Below are 15,816 nucleotides of genomic sequence, written 5' to 3'. Positions count from 1 at the left end.
ACCACTGACTCTTAAGAATTAATTTCTGTTTTATACCCGAACCTAAACTTTGACTCCAAACTCATAGCCAGGCCACACTCTTCTACATTATTGTACACTATTTCAGCCACGGAATGGATTCTAGGCTCTTACCAAGTCTGATGGAGGGGAGATGAATGAGACCTTTATGAGGCCTGGGTTTGGAACAGTGCTAACAAGTGCAGAATAAATCTTTATGCCCACGAATTAGCAGGGACTATGAAGAGTAAACCTTGAGGGATCCACATTCTAACTGATGTTAACTCAGTGCCAAGGGAGCGATACATGGGCTGGCAAAAGTAGGTTAACAGTTGTTTGGGTGGAAAAAGACATGCAGGTTATGATTCTTACAATAGCCTTACTAACTCAAAAGTGTATCACAATGGCACGGTAAACCTATGTTTGCCCACCCCTGTATAGCTGCTGGATGGGTTTGCATGAATAGGATAAATACACAGAACATACCCACCTGCTAGGATTCCTGGGACCAACCACGTAACTGCCCAAGCTGGGTCCAGTGAGGGGCAGTCACAAGGCGGTAGTGGTAACGATAATAACAGCTAACAGGTACCGACCGTCCTTCACAAACATGAGCACACTCTGTCTCCACCACAACCCCTGTCACAGGTCACACTACCCTACAACATCTGGAAAGACCCTTTTAGACATGAGAAAATTGGTGTTGAGTTTGCCTTCGGTCAAGTCATCTAGTATCAGACCCCAAGACAGGAATCGTTTAATGGGTGATTTTTTTTTTTTTGAAAGTCTAATCTCAGGGAAATTCTGTGAAGGAGCAAGGAAAGCAGGATAGGACAAGGCAAGGAAGCAGCCAAGTCTAATGTCAGCTGGGTCCCAGGGAGAGTGCCGGGGCACAAGTGGCACTGCCGGGGAGTTAGTCATCCCATCCTGCCATAATGGGGCCAGCTTCTTGTACCCCAGTACCAGTCACCGGTCACTGCGGAATGCCCTGAGCAGGAGAACACAGCCTCTTAAGCATTTTCCAGCAAGGCCGCTCCCCTCAGTTGGGGACGACTCTGAGAAGGGCACAGCTCTGTGCCACTGATGTCAGCTGGGAGGGGGGACCCACAGGGCACCAACAGCACTTTCCTCCAAGTTAATTCACTGGGCAAAGCTGATGCAATTACTAAACAGCAAAAGCTGCGCTGCAAACCATAATCTGCTTAAGTCACGGATTAGCCCATTTATCCTCCTAGTCGAAGCTTTATACAGGTAGTATTTTTTTCAGGTCTGCTTTGTGCCAGACACAATGCTCAGAGCCAGCAAGGGACGTATGTGTACAGGCCAGGAGTGGAAGGTGGCTTTACCTTCTTATGCCGTTAGCGTGTGGGCTGCCGTGGAGGCCCGGGTCGGTTCTGCGCTGGACTGAGAGATTAACGCTCGCTTTGGCTTTCTCCTCTAAAGGCTGATGAGATGCAGGATGTGATGCATTTTAACTACACCGCGTGGCCTGATCACGGAGTGCCCACAGCAAACGCTGCGGAAAGCATCCTGCAGTTTGTCCACGTGGTCCGACAGCAGGCAACAAAGAGCAAAGGTCCCATGGTTGTGCACTGCAGGTAACGTCATCAAATGCATTTTCTGTTAAGCACAACAGGTTTTGTTGTACAAAGAAAAGAGCCCAACAGTCCATAAACTCCTGATCAGATTGAATTAACAATAAAAGCGTTTGTGATTTTTTAAAAAAATTTGTGTTTAACTGAGGTCTTACTAGATATATTCTTTACTGATAGTATGTCCACCTTATATCCTATAGCCTCTAAGATATATTTATTATTCCCCTTTCCAGATGAAAAAAAAAAAACTGAGGAGTAGAGGGGTTAAGAGGTTCATCCAAGTTCATGCATGGACTCTAACATGGACAAGTTAGGGTTCAAATCCAGGCACACTGGTCTCCACAGCCATGCCTTTAAGCATTGTGTGATATTACCCTATCATAGCAAGGACACTGAGTGGTTTATAACATGTTCAAATACAAGGCCAAATTAAAAATGGCTAACCACAGCCCAAAATAATATAAACAGACACAAAAGCCAGGTGAGGGAAAGGAGAAATGAGAAATGAGACCATTCAGCTCAGTGAGATACACGTAGTTGCTATGATTGCTTTTCAATATTGCCTTTAAATTGCCAGATAGTTCAAAGGAAAGGGAGTATTATGACCTATTGCATTACCAAAAAATCGAGGACCATGCTAATTCCTTATGGGAAGGGTTATCGTCAAATTTAAGTTTCTTTCCTACCAAGTGAACAAAGCTCCACCAAAAGCCATTGGTGTGACATATTGTTGTCACTTTTTTTTTAATCATTGTTCAAATACAGTTTTCTCCTTTTTACTCCCAATCTGTTGTCACATTTTTATGCAATCTCTGAAGAGCAGGGGATAAAATGTGCTCCCATTGTGTATCAGAGATAGAAGTGTGATGAAGATGTTAGAGCAGGCGGGGGCCGCTGTGTCAACCTAAGCAAGCAGAGCTACAGTCCTGGATCTAGCTAGCACCGTGGCCACTGTGAACTAGAATGATTGTGTGTGTGTGTGTGTGTGAGAGAGAGAGAGAGAGAGAGAGAGAGAAGAGAGAGAGCACAAGAAAGAAAGTATGTGTCTCCCTGGAAAGAAGAAAAAATGCTTCCTAAGCTATCAAGTTCATGATCAGGGCAGGTATCCTTGTTGGCCCACCTTAGGTATTCACAGATTAGAAACTGTGCTTCACCCAATGGAATTATCTAGTCTCACAATGGTTCCTTCTAAGAGCCAAAAATAAAGTTGCTCGACCACGTGGTCCAGCTCATGCTTCCTTTCACTGCAGGGAGCGGTACAGTTCTGGATGTGACTTTACATGTGTCCACCCAGGGGAGGAGACCATTCTACCTGAGAAGACACCTTCTAGGAGGGAAGGGTAGTCCAGAACAAAAAGCAAACAGGGGCTCTGAACGACGGGGTTTTACTGTTGGATTTCTCCTCCAGCAAATTCTGCATAGAAATTAGTTTTGACTTCCTCTTTCCTCACATTTCATCATAATTCTAACCACTCAGCCTGGAGAAGGGAAGAGCTGACTAACATGTGAACCGGGAATGGCGATCCGTCAGCACGGATCACTTCGCTTCCCCGTACCCTCTCTGAGCGCTAGGGCTCGGCGGCTGTCATTGATGGGGTCCAGATGTTAAATCTGATTTTGAGACAGCTGCCTAAAACATTACTGAAGCAGGTCTAGAACTCACCAGAAGGGAAGATGTGCTATAAGGAAGGTGTGGAACGGTGAGCTCAACCTAGGGTTGAAGCCACACAAATTGGTATGGCCCCCGGGCGGGAACTAAGGTGGGGGCATCTCACCTGGACTTCTGAGCTGCCCCTGAGGGCTTAGCTCCGAGGCCACTCAGAAGACTGGGGTCGTTTATGTGGGGGAGAGAGGTGTGGCCGACCTCTGTTTCCAGCAGTGGGGAAGCACTGCATGAGTAACACGCTGTCTGAATGAACTCTTGCAGCGCTGGCGTCGGCCGGACGGGGACATTCATCGCCCTGGACAGGCTCTTGCAGCACATTCGGGAACATGAGTTTGTGGACATCTTAGGGCTGGTGTCGGAAATGAGGTCATACCGGATGTCCATGGTACAGACAGAGGTAGGAATGCAATCAATATGCATCTTTAAATTTGCCCTTGACTGAAAACTTCCCATCATTCCATATCCTATTTCAAAACAATCGTCTCAAATTTTTTTCTTCTTCTGCATCTGCGATCCCCTGTTTTTTATTGCTCACATTCTTCAAGGTATTGAAGAATAGACATTGACTTCTACAAATCCAGTCGGTGTACCCTGCTTGAACTTTTCTTGCTGCCATGTACCCTTAGTAATTCAGAGTGTATGGCTATATCTGTAATGCAATAGAACCTCTTCGAACCGACCGAGAGTTCAGGACAGCCAATTTGGGAAAATGCCACCCCATGGAGACTGTGGAACTGATGTGATTTAATTTATATTAGAAATATTAGATTTGATCCAAGAGTGTGTCATTAGTTTGTCCGCCATGTGACTCTCTGTCCCAGTTCACTTTGGATCATGATCATGGGTTGGATTTGTGTTTTCTGTCCCCGTCATGATTGTAAGGACTTCCAGCCCCCAACCTGCTAGCACTCCAGTTCCCTTGAAATGAATGAATCCATTTAGCATGGTAACAACGTGGCAGCATCCCTGGAAACACCCATCCCTCCTCCCCCTCTTCATCCAAGCCACCTCCTTCCTTGAAGCTCGGAAAGCGCTCAGGCTGGACTGGCAGCCTGGGTGCCCGCAGACAGCATGCAGTGCCTCAGAGCCACGGTGGGTGTGCACAGTGTGGGCCTCAGCACCCACGCACAATAGTGTAATCCTAGTCACCCAGCCATACCCACAGTTTCTCAGCTTCAGGCGCACAGCAGCCCTGTGTTGAAGGCACTCATATGAGAGGAGCAGAGAACACACCCTGGCCAGATGCCTCTTCCTAAGGTTCCAAGGGATTCAGCCCTGCCTCGGTCTTCCTCGTGCTTTTCACGCGAAGCAGCACTAGATGTCAGTATAACTCAGAAGCCTGAGGCAATGGCTGGTCTCCAGGCCGCCCAGGTTTCTCCTTTCAACTTTTCTCTCCGGCCCCCCCACTCCCATCTGAGCAAGGCTTGGCAGAGCCCTTCCAGCGCGTTTATTCCTGAGCCAAAGCAGGATCACACCACCTCGGAAAAGCAACCCGTTCCCATCCAGGTGTCTCATGCAGGATTAGGAAGCAAGTTGTGTGTTTGTGTCCTCACTTCCTTAGCCACTTGCCTGCCAGTCTTGTAATTGACTGCCGTGGGGACACGAACCGCACCTCATTTAAAAGGCCCTGGTTTCCCCAAGAAGCCCACTACCTGGTGATTATTAGACAGTGCTTTATGAACCGGTCCATCTTTTGGGCTTTCACATCCATAAATTTATATCCTAATATGTGATTAAAATTCCCCATTATGTATATTAATCCCCATGCTTCAAAGGGCCGCTCCTTATTTCAAGTATTTTGGCTTTGATAAATCGTCTGCCACATTGACTTAATTTATACCTTTTATAACTTTATAGACTTTGATTATAGCCTGTTTGCTTTTGACTCTCCAGTACGGAGTCTTAATCCGTTTTTAAATAGTGCCTTCCCACGGCAGCCCCTCCATCCTGCTCAGCCCGGATCTAGCCTCCGGCGCCGCGATCATACGGAACTGGCGCGGTCACCGTGTGCCTTTCTGCAAAGCCGAGAAAATGTTGTTTCCCTCCCAACTTTCTTGCCCCAGACTTTGCTTGTTTGGCTCCTTCGGGTGTTTGGCAGCATTTCAGGTTGACATCTCTAGGGAAATGGCCTTGGTTCAGTATGATATCCACCCCCCCCCCCCGCCCCCGGACACTCGTGGGAAAATTCAAAGTCAGCAAGAGAGCCGAGGTCCCCACGGGTTACTTATTTTCCCCTGTGTCACTCTTCACTTCCCTCGGGACTCTGCAGTGGGTCTTCTCTAGTTCAAGTTACTTACTTATGTCTGGTACAGCTCATCCATGCACCTCTGTTCTTCGTCCTTGCTATGCTCTTCGTGATTCAACCTGTACTTTGGATGTTAGGATTTTCCTAGCATCCTGCTTGAGCGCACTCACAGCCCAGGCCTGCTGCCTCCTACGTCACTGATGTTTGTAAGGAAAGAGCACAGTGAATCGTTCTTCTCTTCGGCTTTCTCACCCTAGTGTACCCCTTTGACACTAACGATGCTCCAGAGGCCAGAGTGATCCTCCAGCTGATTTCTGACTCTGTGTATGTAAAATGTATCAACCGCCTGTGTATTGTGTACCGGGTCTCTTCCTATGAGGGCTTCTGATTTTCCTGTCTCCTCTTGACTTCCCCTCACCTGGATTCCACCCCCCAAATCCCTTCTAAAATAGCAGAAACAGTTGAGTACTTTCAGTCCTCTGGCAAAAGCAGAAGGCACATAGCACCACTCGGAGGGAGTGTCCCCTGTAAAAAATAAATAAAAACAGTGGAAGTAACTGATTACACTGGTTATGTCCTCAGAGGCCTGTGTTGGTCGTCGCAGCCTGTGGCATGGGCTGTGTTTAATGTGCCCTCTTCCCCTTTCTCACCTCACTAGTCCCCTCTCCCCTCACCGCTCTGCCACCCTGTTACCCGGGCTGCCACTCCACCCTCTCCACAGGAGCAGCCAAGGGTAAGGAAAGTGGGGTGGTCTGACCAGACCCCACGAGAAGGCCTGGGTCCCAGCCTGGCCACTGAGCAACTCACCTTGCCTCTCAAAGCCCCATTCCTCACCTGTAAACTGTGAATGACAGCGTTCACGAATTGCTGTGAAGTGCACATTATGTGAAATGACAACATCTAGTTAAGTGCTTTGGAACTACAGTGCTACTGTGTGGCTGGCATTCGCTTCTCTGGAGGCTCTCTGCAGGCTCTCTGCTATTTTTATCAAATGTCCTGTTTAATTTTCCTCTAATAGGCTTTCCCTAGAGGTCAGTTAGGGCTTTGCTTCCAGTAGCCTCATCCTCCTGATGGGCAGCTTAGGTTTCTCGGGAAGTCTCAGGGCCCTGTCCATAAACAGTCTTTATTTACTTATTTTGTAATCTGGCTACAATTTTTTTCTTTTTGAGACAAAGTTTGACCACAGTTCTGGGTTGAGAAGCCAGGTGGTCTCTGGCCTCATCTACTCCCAGGACCGACACAACACGGAGACAGTGGCGTGATGGGCGGTAGAAGGGCTGGCTTGGTTCCTGATGTGCTACTATCACAAAGTGAGGGCACACAGTTTCCCCAGATCTTGTTGAAAAATACAGGTGAGGCTGAGGAAGCAGCCCAGTGAGGCTCAAAGATTAACCTTATTCTTTGTATAAAGTTGTCATACAAAAATGCTCCTTAAGATCCTGTGGACATTTTGATCCCGCTTCCTACTTCAGGGCTATTTCTGATGGCATTACTTAGAGAGAAAAAGGAGAAGGCAACTACTCTCAGTATTTCGGCATATTTCACCCCAGCCTTCCTTCAAATATGACTTTCACACAATTATGCTCATGTCCACATGCTAAGTTTAAATTCTAATGTTTCACTGAACACTTTGCTATGGGTATTATCCCAAATTACCCAAAACTACATAAATTTCATTTTAAAGATTGACTGTTTCAATATAGATATACCATTGATAACTTAAACCATTCTCCTTTTTATAGGATATTGAATTGGATTCTTTTCCACCTTTTATTATCTGTGCTCACAACGCCATTTCATTAGCACTTTATTTATTATACTGCCACCAGCAATAGTTAAAAATGACTGTTTCCACAAACTCGGGTCATTGCGGTTACTTTTTCCCCTTAGCTTTGCTCACTATCTAGTGAAAAAAAAATTGTTTTCATTTACATTTTTCATTACTTGCCCATTTTTTGCATGTTTTAATATTTCCTCGTTTCCTTCAAAAAACATTTATTAGGCATTAGGAATAAAAAAAGGCATAGTCCGTGCCTTCCACAGATACTTGGTTTAGTGGCCAATGCATTTTATTTGTATATTTGTCAGCTTAAGTGTATGTGTTACTGTTCTGGATATTAGACAAAAATAAAGGTATAAACATTATCATAATTTATAAAATATTTTTCTTCCCAGTTTCTACTTTGCTATTTATTCTTTTCACTTTTTAAAATATATACAGCAGGTTAAAATTATTTGTAATTTATTCCATTGCTTTGATGTTTAGAAAGTCCTTTCTTTGTGTAATTAGAGAGAAATTAACTTATATTTTCTTTAATATTTTTATAGCTTAATTTATTAAACTTCCTGGAATTTATTTTGGTATATTATGAAGACTTTTTTTAATAGCCCACAATTTATAGATCAAATGTTCATTGTCTTTAACATTAATAATGGTCTAAGCTCTATGATTATTCAAAATATATTTACAGTTGATTCTCTTGGGTTTTCTAGTAGTGAAACTGTTTCCTAAATAATGAAAATCGGTTCCTTTGGCATCAGATCATATTTAATGCTGTCATAGCATCCACATATCTGCGTGTGTTTGTACAAAAAGCCTTTGCGTGTCCTTGTCTTCTGCTCCAGGAGCAGTACATTTTTATCCATCAGTGTGTGCAGCTGATATGGATGAAGAAGAAGCAGCAGTTCTGCATCAGCGACGTCATCTACGAGAACGTCAGCAAGTCCTAGTTCAGAGTCCCGCGCAGTAAGTGGGGAAGAGCCCGTCATGGGAGAGGGTGTGAGGGGACACAACACAGGGCAGCAGCTGCCACCTGTGCTGCCTCGGGCCCACAGAGGGGGTCGCAGGGCGGTGGGCACAGGGAGAGACAGACATTGCAGCAGATCTCACAGCTTTGGTGCGCCTTGGTTGGCGGGCACTACGAAGAGGCTTCAGCCCCTCGTGATGATCTGACCTCCTTTCCTTCCACCGTGAACCTTAGATTATTCTCACTTTGGCTCTGTGCCTGGAACATCAGGATAGTATCACCCACCCTGTTTATCTAGACATTTTGTGCAAAATTGTATTGATTATAAAGGTTCAAAAGGGATTACAAAGAAGACATGAGCTGGAGTAAACACCCCAAAGAAGAAAATACTGACATTAGTTCAGGATGGCAGAGTCTAGAAATGCTCTGATCTTATCCATTATAAGCACTTCCTTGAGAACTTCATGAATGCATTAGTAACATATTCAATGTCATGTGCTCCAATTTTGACAGGAGATGAGATTTTAGAGGCGTAAGTAGTAATCTTGGCTGAAGTAAAAAGTAATTCGCCTATTCAGCTCAGTCAGCAGAGTGTGGGATGTCTGAACATACTGATGGGGCAGGACCACCGACAGGGTGGGGAGAAGAGTGGGGTGGATTGTGGGAGAAATAGGGAAGCAGCAGCCTGTGGACCAGTGGGTGGCAGGACAACACTAGCATCAAACCTTTCTGTCTCTCAAGCAAGTGAGGCAGGGAGCACAAAGAGGCGGGAAGGCAAAAGAGGAAGGAAAGACGAGTTTTCGGGTAAAGACATTCAGATCCACAGAAAGTAGGAATTATGCACAGGTAGGTGCACAGATAAACTACATCCACCTGGGCTGGGGGGCGAGTGTGATGAGAGCTAGTGGTGGAGTCCGAGGAAGTTGCTGTACTTCCAGCCGCCGGGCTGCCGATGTGCGGCTTTGCCCCCGCAGCCCGCTTACCATTTCTCTCTCTCGTTCGCAGGACAGGACACGGTGTGCACCCATCCTCCCTTGCTTCCAGAGTTTGGGAGGGGGGCCTGCCAGCCATTTCACTGAAAGGAGCCCCTGCTTTGTAATATGTAGCCAAGGAGATCATCTATCTCATAGAAGCACTGGGAAAACAGCCTTAAAGAGACCTACAGTGTCTTTTGGACTCTTTCACGTCTGGACATTTAATAATGGACCAAATTCAACTGAACACAATAGGTCCAGACGCTCTGCAAAGGGCGGGGAACACAGCCTCTTCTGAAGAGTTTCATTGGCCCTTTGCTGGTTGGGCTGAGTTTTTTTGTTGTTGTTGTTTTTAAGTGCAATAGTTTTTGTATTGTGTGATTTTATCAGGAAGTGGAATTCTTTTCTGCCCATATGACTGACTGAACCCACAGCCCAGGAAGGAATAGGCATTGTTAGTCTAAAATTATACCTCACTGTTAACAAGAGGCATGGCCACATACAGAGAAGTGGTAACTCTGCTTCGAGAAAACTGAACCAGCGACACCTTCCCCGCCCCCCCCCCCCAGCCCCCGCATTAAGCTGCTGGGTCGGGAGCCGGGAGGGTGGAAGTGGGAAGAGAGAGGAGCTCGACCCTGTGATCAGCCGCCTTTCCTTCCCAAATACGAAAAGCTGCAATTCAGCTTCAAAGTAGCGTAGAAAAAAACTATTTAAGTCTTAATTGTTCTAGTTCCTGATGGTTTTCTTCCGCATTAACAGTTAAGTGTTTCTTCCGTGGCCCTTTTAGACTAATGCCACAGTCCGGGTTCCTTCCCAGCAAACCAGACCTGACTCAGAGGAGTTGGAAGCCCTCCTCTTCCGCCCCCGCTGCTGTCCCAGCGACCCTGGTGCCTACACGTGGCATCCCGATCTCTGCTGACCTGCATACACGAAGAGCTGTTTCTGTGGGAACTATACAGGATGTGAAAACACACTTTCTTTCCGCCGAACGGCTGGGAAATTTTGGACCGAGGGCAATGAACCGCAGCATGCTAGGACAATGGCTTGGCTTCCATTTTCTTGGTATATTGTCAAGTGTCATTATGAATTTTGACAGATTTCTTCTTGTTTCTTCTTGTTTTTTTTAATTTCTCGGTTGTCAGTTTTATTTTAACCATTGTAACTAGTAACACTTTATCCCAGTCTTTAGATTTTGTATGATTACGGTACATGATTGTGGATTTGACATGAATGCTGTCAAAACGGACATGGATGGCATCTTGAAGCCTGTTACTTTGTGTCCCCCCCCCCAGAAATAAGGGGTGACAGTGTGGATCTACGAAGCAAAACATTCTGAGAGGAGAGCAAACACAAGCTGGCCGCCTCGCCACGGCAGCGTGGCTGTCGTGAGCCTTCTGAGTGGGCTTCAGGAGGCCTTGCTCCTCTCCGCATTTCGGACCACCGCCCCTCACCCTGGCTTCCCTCCATTCCCGGTCATCTTCATGAAGCCATGCACGCAGGATCGGATTAACATTTTATCAGTGACCTTAGCAATGGTGAAGGGTGCCAACTGAACAGCTCTGCACCCCGCGGTCTCTTGTCATTGAGAATACCTGGCCACAGCAGGCCCTGGCCCGGCCCTCCGCAAGTGCTGGCCAGCGAGGCCAAGGCTCGCCTTGCAGCGGGAGGGCAGGGGGCCACGGCCTGCCGGGGAACAGCCTGGGCTCCTCGGGCTTGTCAGTTCCACTCGCCTCCCTTCCTCCCCTTCTCGCCCCACTGCCGCCACCTCCTCTTCCCACCCCCACCCTTTACTTCCCTTCTTGAACATGTTGGTAACATAGTGACTCCATTCTCAGGTACACACACCGCTCAAGAAAGGTGGCAAACACATGTGTGACGTTCTTAGATTTTCACACAGGGACGGGTGGGAAGGGAAGCTGGCCACCCTGGGCGAGCTGACTGGAGGCGTGGCTGTGCTGGAATACCTTTCCAATTTCTGCAGCCGGGAACGTTACTTCCCTTGAAACCTAAAGCGCTTCATAAATATTTCACGTTGGTCTTGAGTGCCCCTTCACGGTAGGGATCAAATAGTACCAGATCAATTTTCCCAAAAGAGAAGATGAAGCGGCCAGACTTCAGACGGAAGACTCGGAGCTTAGGCTGCAGGAAGGTCACTCTGAGGCACTTCCCGGACCACCCCGTCAGGGCCTCACCCCTCGTCTGGGTCACCGTTCCTGCACTGGGACACGGTGCCCCGCGGTGGGTGAGCTTACTGCTGGGAAAAGCATCAACTTGTCAGAAGACCTGGGTTTTGATCTTGACAGATGACTTTGGAAATTCATCTCTCCCGAGTCTCAGTCAATAAACTTTTGAAAAACCTAATAATAGCTCCATATTTTGAGGGTGTAAAGAGTATCAGATATGATAATTTCCCCAAAGGTGCTTTGTATCTTATTCTCTCTTGGGCACTAATGCCACTCTTACCAGCTTAATTTCCTCCACAGGACTTAGTTGTAAATAGTCAGAGGGGAGCCTGCCAGGGCCTCTGTATTATCATTAGTTTTTAAAATCATCTCAGCAGTGTTTTTCACTGCTGCAAAGGCATTAGAACATGCACTTCATAATAGTCTACATGGTGCAAAGCCAATTTCTGAAGTTAACTGAAAAACTACCATCAGGGTCTGGTTTATAAATTTAATAGTTAACACCAATATATCCATCACTGCAGATTATATAAGTTTATTTAACTTAAAAAAAAGGGGATAGAGGACAGCATTTTTGGGGGGGGAAATGTTCTGATTCTGAGTTTACAGTTGGCCACTACAAAGTCAGCACTGCCTCAACTCCCCTAGATTTAAAATTAAAATAGTAAGATTTGTTTAGATCTATTATAAAACCTATTTAATCTTTTATAAAATTTTAAATCAGATTTTTCTAAAAGCTGCCCCTGCCCCTTACAAGGTGCGCCTCTCCCCAGGCAGGCTGCGGTGTCAGTTTGTGGAGTGGGGGCTGGAGGCTTTGGCTCTGAAGTTTTCGCAGACCATATGATAGCCGCTTGCGAGAGGGCTGGACCTTAGCCAGGGAGTTAAAGTTACTGAATCCAATCTCTAAGAGCCAAAATCCTCCCTGCTTTCTAGCAAGGAGGCCTTCCTCTCCACCTCGGGAAATGTCTGATGTAATGTGCTTCAAATTAGCTGGCTCGTTTCCTAGCTCGCAGATCACTAGTCTGGCACCTGGCACAGGCTCCGAGTCCGGAGGCCACACCCAGGACTGAACACAACATCTACTTCGGCCAACGGGGTTACAAAGCAGCAAAAGTACAACATGTGTGAAAACTGCAAATGTCTACCCCCGGTATCTTAGCAGCCCCGTTTGGATGCGCTCGAAGGAAACTTAAGCCAGGACATCCCTGATGCCTGGCCTTCCAGAATCAATTTTAACTGATGCTCATCGCAAGGCCTGGTCCTGCTGAGTCACTCAGTTACAGATGGGGTATAATGTTTAGCTCTGGGAGTCGTATTATAAGTGGGACATTAACAAACGGAAGGTTGTCTGGGACAGGGTCACTAGAACCATCAGGGGTGTTGAAGACAAGGGGTCATGGTGACAGTATCTGGGAAAAGTGGGGGTGTTAAGTCTGGAGTAAAGGAATTCACTCATTCATTCATTCAGTCACTTATTGTACAAATATTTATTGACCATGCTGAATCTGTCCATCCATCCATCCATCAACCAATGAAAGAATTCTTCACTACATGCAGTACAGGAGGCACTATACAAGTAAACATGATGCTATGTGCTGATTTTTAAAAATATGTTATGGAATCAGAGTTGCACTGCTGTTTTTGAAAGGACCAAAAAAATCTTAAGTCTTTTCCAAGACCTGGTACCTCTTGCTAGAAGAGATAGCCCAAACTGGCCTGGCCTCCTGCTCCAAACAGGGCCCTCCTCAAACACATGCCCGGCAGACGGCTAATTCTTTTCTACTGAACAGCTCCAGTGTGTGGCCTTGCCACCTCACAGGCAGCCCATCCCTTCATTTGTCAGAGTGTACTTCCTTCTGTTTGGCCAGCGAAGGACCTCACTACCACCGAGGATGCATGTGTCCGTGCCTCTCGTGGATACGGCTGGAAGCCCACATCCACTTCCCCATTTGGGTGACGGGGCAGCTGCTCTGAGCACGCCACCGCCCAGGGCATGACACTCAGTCATTACGTGCAAGCTGCCCAGAGCTTTAAACAGAGCCTGGCTCTTCTTGTAGCCATTACACTCGACTCCCAGGGGAGTAATGGTGTTTTTTTTCCTAATGTGATAAGCTCTTTGTATGCCTGTTTTCTTAAGAACACCCATACAACAGGCGAAGAAGTGGAGAAGCAGTTGGGTTAAGTACATTATAACCACCACTGGGGAGCCCAACACAGCCCTGTCTGGCCACCACCACCCCCCCCAAACAAGCCTTTTTCCCCACCACTTCATGCTGCTTCTCATTCGTATTTATCATTGATAAACTAAAATACAGTAGAATTAATAGCTTCATTTTAGGTAATGAGTTTATTGTAGAAGGTAACTTGTCATTGTGGGAAATATTACATTTCTAACCCCGTAAGAAAATAATTTTACTTAACACCCCCTGTCAGGGACTGTAGGAGGGGCTGCGGAGTGAGGATGGATGAGACAGGTTTGGGGGTAACATTCTGGTGGGGAAACTGGAAGTGAAACAAAGGGCAACAAGGTGTCACAGGTGCGGTGACAAAAGCACAGAAAGCATCCAATGTGGGCCCGAGAGAAGCACAGGGGACTTTGTTCTGGAAGGTCCAGGAGAGACTGTTGTGCCACATCAAAGTGTCACAGATGGTGGAGCCACACTAGGTACTGCTGACGGTGAGCAGCCGTTCCGGCCTTTGGCAAACATTCCTCCAACACCAGCCTCCACCCTCTGGGGGCCCACATGGGTGGCCGCACTGTCTGCCTTGCCCTCTGACGCTCTTTTCCCTGCTGACTCCAAAGTGGAAACATCTTTCCAGGTCCCACAGATGCTCATGTGTTTCTCGGCAGAAGCCGCTGGATTTACCGTCCTGCAAATGTCACAGCACACATCGGGGCCACGCTTCCCAGCCCCTTGCAGTCACTTCTGGTTAAAGCAGGGTAGGCAGCAGTGACACCGTGCCCTGGCCTCCGCTCAGCACCCACGAGCAACCTTTTATTTGCCTCCCCCCTCCCACCCCCAGCAGAGACCATGGGGCCTAAAAGGTCCCCAAGTCACCACCTGGAGGAGGAACCCCTGCCTTCATGGGCCCTGATGCAATCAAGTGACAGATTTCTATCGTGTTGACTCGCAGATTCTGGTACTGTCGGCCATGGCAGTCAACCTCCCTTAACTCCGACGGCCGCAAAAGGACACCTTTACAACTGTGTTCGGCCCCAGCCACAGTGGACGTTTTTCAGGGCAATGGTGTGTAACTATGTAACAACATTCCCAGACAACAGGTTAAAGGTGACACCGCCAGAGCAAGGCTGCCCCACAGTGCAGACAAGGACTCCAGAAAAGGCCACACAACAAGGGGGGGGGGGTCCCTTGAATAAATAAATGTTTCTATTAAAATATATGCATTCTTCCCCAGAAGTGGATTTCCTCTAAGTCAGAGTTCTCCTCTTTTTTTCTTGTCCCTCCTCAAGCCCCCAACAAGACCATTGCTTAAGCAACTCGCTAGAATTGTTTAGCCTTATGCAAGGTCCTTGGCTCTGACTCAGAGTCCTGGATTCCTGTGAACAATAGGCCCCACAGTGGTTTCGCATCAGTAAGAGCCCGAACGTGCAGGAGGCCAAGGGGCTTGGCACGTGGATGATGCCAAGCAAGCCAGGCCTTTGGCTTGTGTGCCATGGTGAGTTCCAGGGCAGGGAGAGGAGTTCAAAGCCAGCTGACACAAAATAGTTTTGTGCAGGTTTAAGAACACCACAAAGTCCAAAGGGCTGTTTCAAGTAGGAAGAGTCAACTGCAACCATTACTGCCTCTACAAATACAAAACAGACCATCTTGGAACGGTTCCTTCATGTTCAAAACCAAACCAGATCACACCCTCCCCTAAACAGTGAACTTGGACAGCAGTACCACACAGGGCCCAGTGGGGAAGCCGAGCAGAGCAGTTTAGGATGAGGGACTAGGTGGAGAAAGATTTGAGCTGAGACAGCACCTGGCTGTGACTCGGTTGTCTCCTCTGTGAAATGGACTCAGTGATGGTAGCTTCCCTATAGGGCTTCAGGAAGATGAAAGAGATAATGTGTCTGGGCCTAAAAACAACACACGAAGTAAGCTAGCATATTATATTACACGGCTCCTCGGTACAAGCAAACCTCCCACAGTCTCCGAGGGCCATCTTGGAATACTTGAAGAAATTTCCTAAGAGCGCTTGAAGCTGGGCCCTGAGCTGGACCATCTCCGTTTCCCCAGGGTGACCCCTGGAACGCTGTCCCCTCATACACACAGTCTTAGACCTCACAATAGAAAGGAGGTGCAGCCTGGGACCCAGTGTGGATTCTGGAGTCCCGGGCAAGTGGTGCCGAAGCAGGAGCCGAGCCTCTAAATCAGAGTCCCGGGCTGCCCCAGCCTGGCTTT

General features: G+C 47.3%; 1 protein-coding gene across 2 annotated transcripts in view; it reads left to right on the top strand.

The window, feature by feature from the left end:
• PTPRO (protein tyrosine phosphatase receptor type O) overlaps window positions 1–11,585 on the top strand; it is a 192,672-nt gene extending 181,087 nt beyond the window's left edge. For both annotated transcript variants that reach the window (XM_028532493.2, XM_036019312.1), the window contains 4 exons: window positions 1,441–1,595; window positions 3,520–3,655; window positions 8,129–8,249; window positions 9,256–11,585. In XM_028532493.2, the coding sequence (XP_028388294.1) occupies window positions 1,441–1,595; window positions 3,520–3,655; window positions 8,129–8,233 (396 nt within the window). In that variant the 3' untranslated portion in view covers window positions 8,234–8,249; window positions 9,256–11,585. The remainder of the gene's footprint in view (window positions 1–1,440; window positions 1,596–3,519; window positions 3,656–8,128; window positions 8,250–9,255) is intronic.
• Window positions 11,586–15,816: the final 4,231 nt, after the last annotated feature.

This window comes from Phyllostomus discolor, chromosome 2, assembly GCF_004126475.2.
Source record: "Phyllostomus discolor isolate MPI-MPIP mPhyDis1 chromosome 2, mPhyDis1.pri.v3, whole genome shotgun sequence".
Lineage (NCBI taxonomy): Eukaryota > Metazoa > Chordata > Mammalia > Chiroptera > Phyllostomidae > Phyllostomus > Phyllostomus discolor.
The sequence above is the reverse complement of the archived record's forward strand: the minus strand, read 5'-3'. Positions and strand labels throughout refer to the sequence as shown.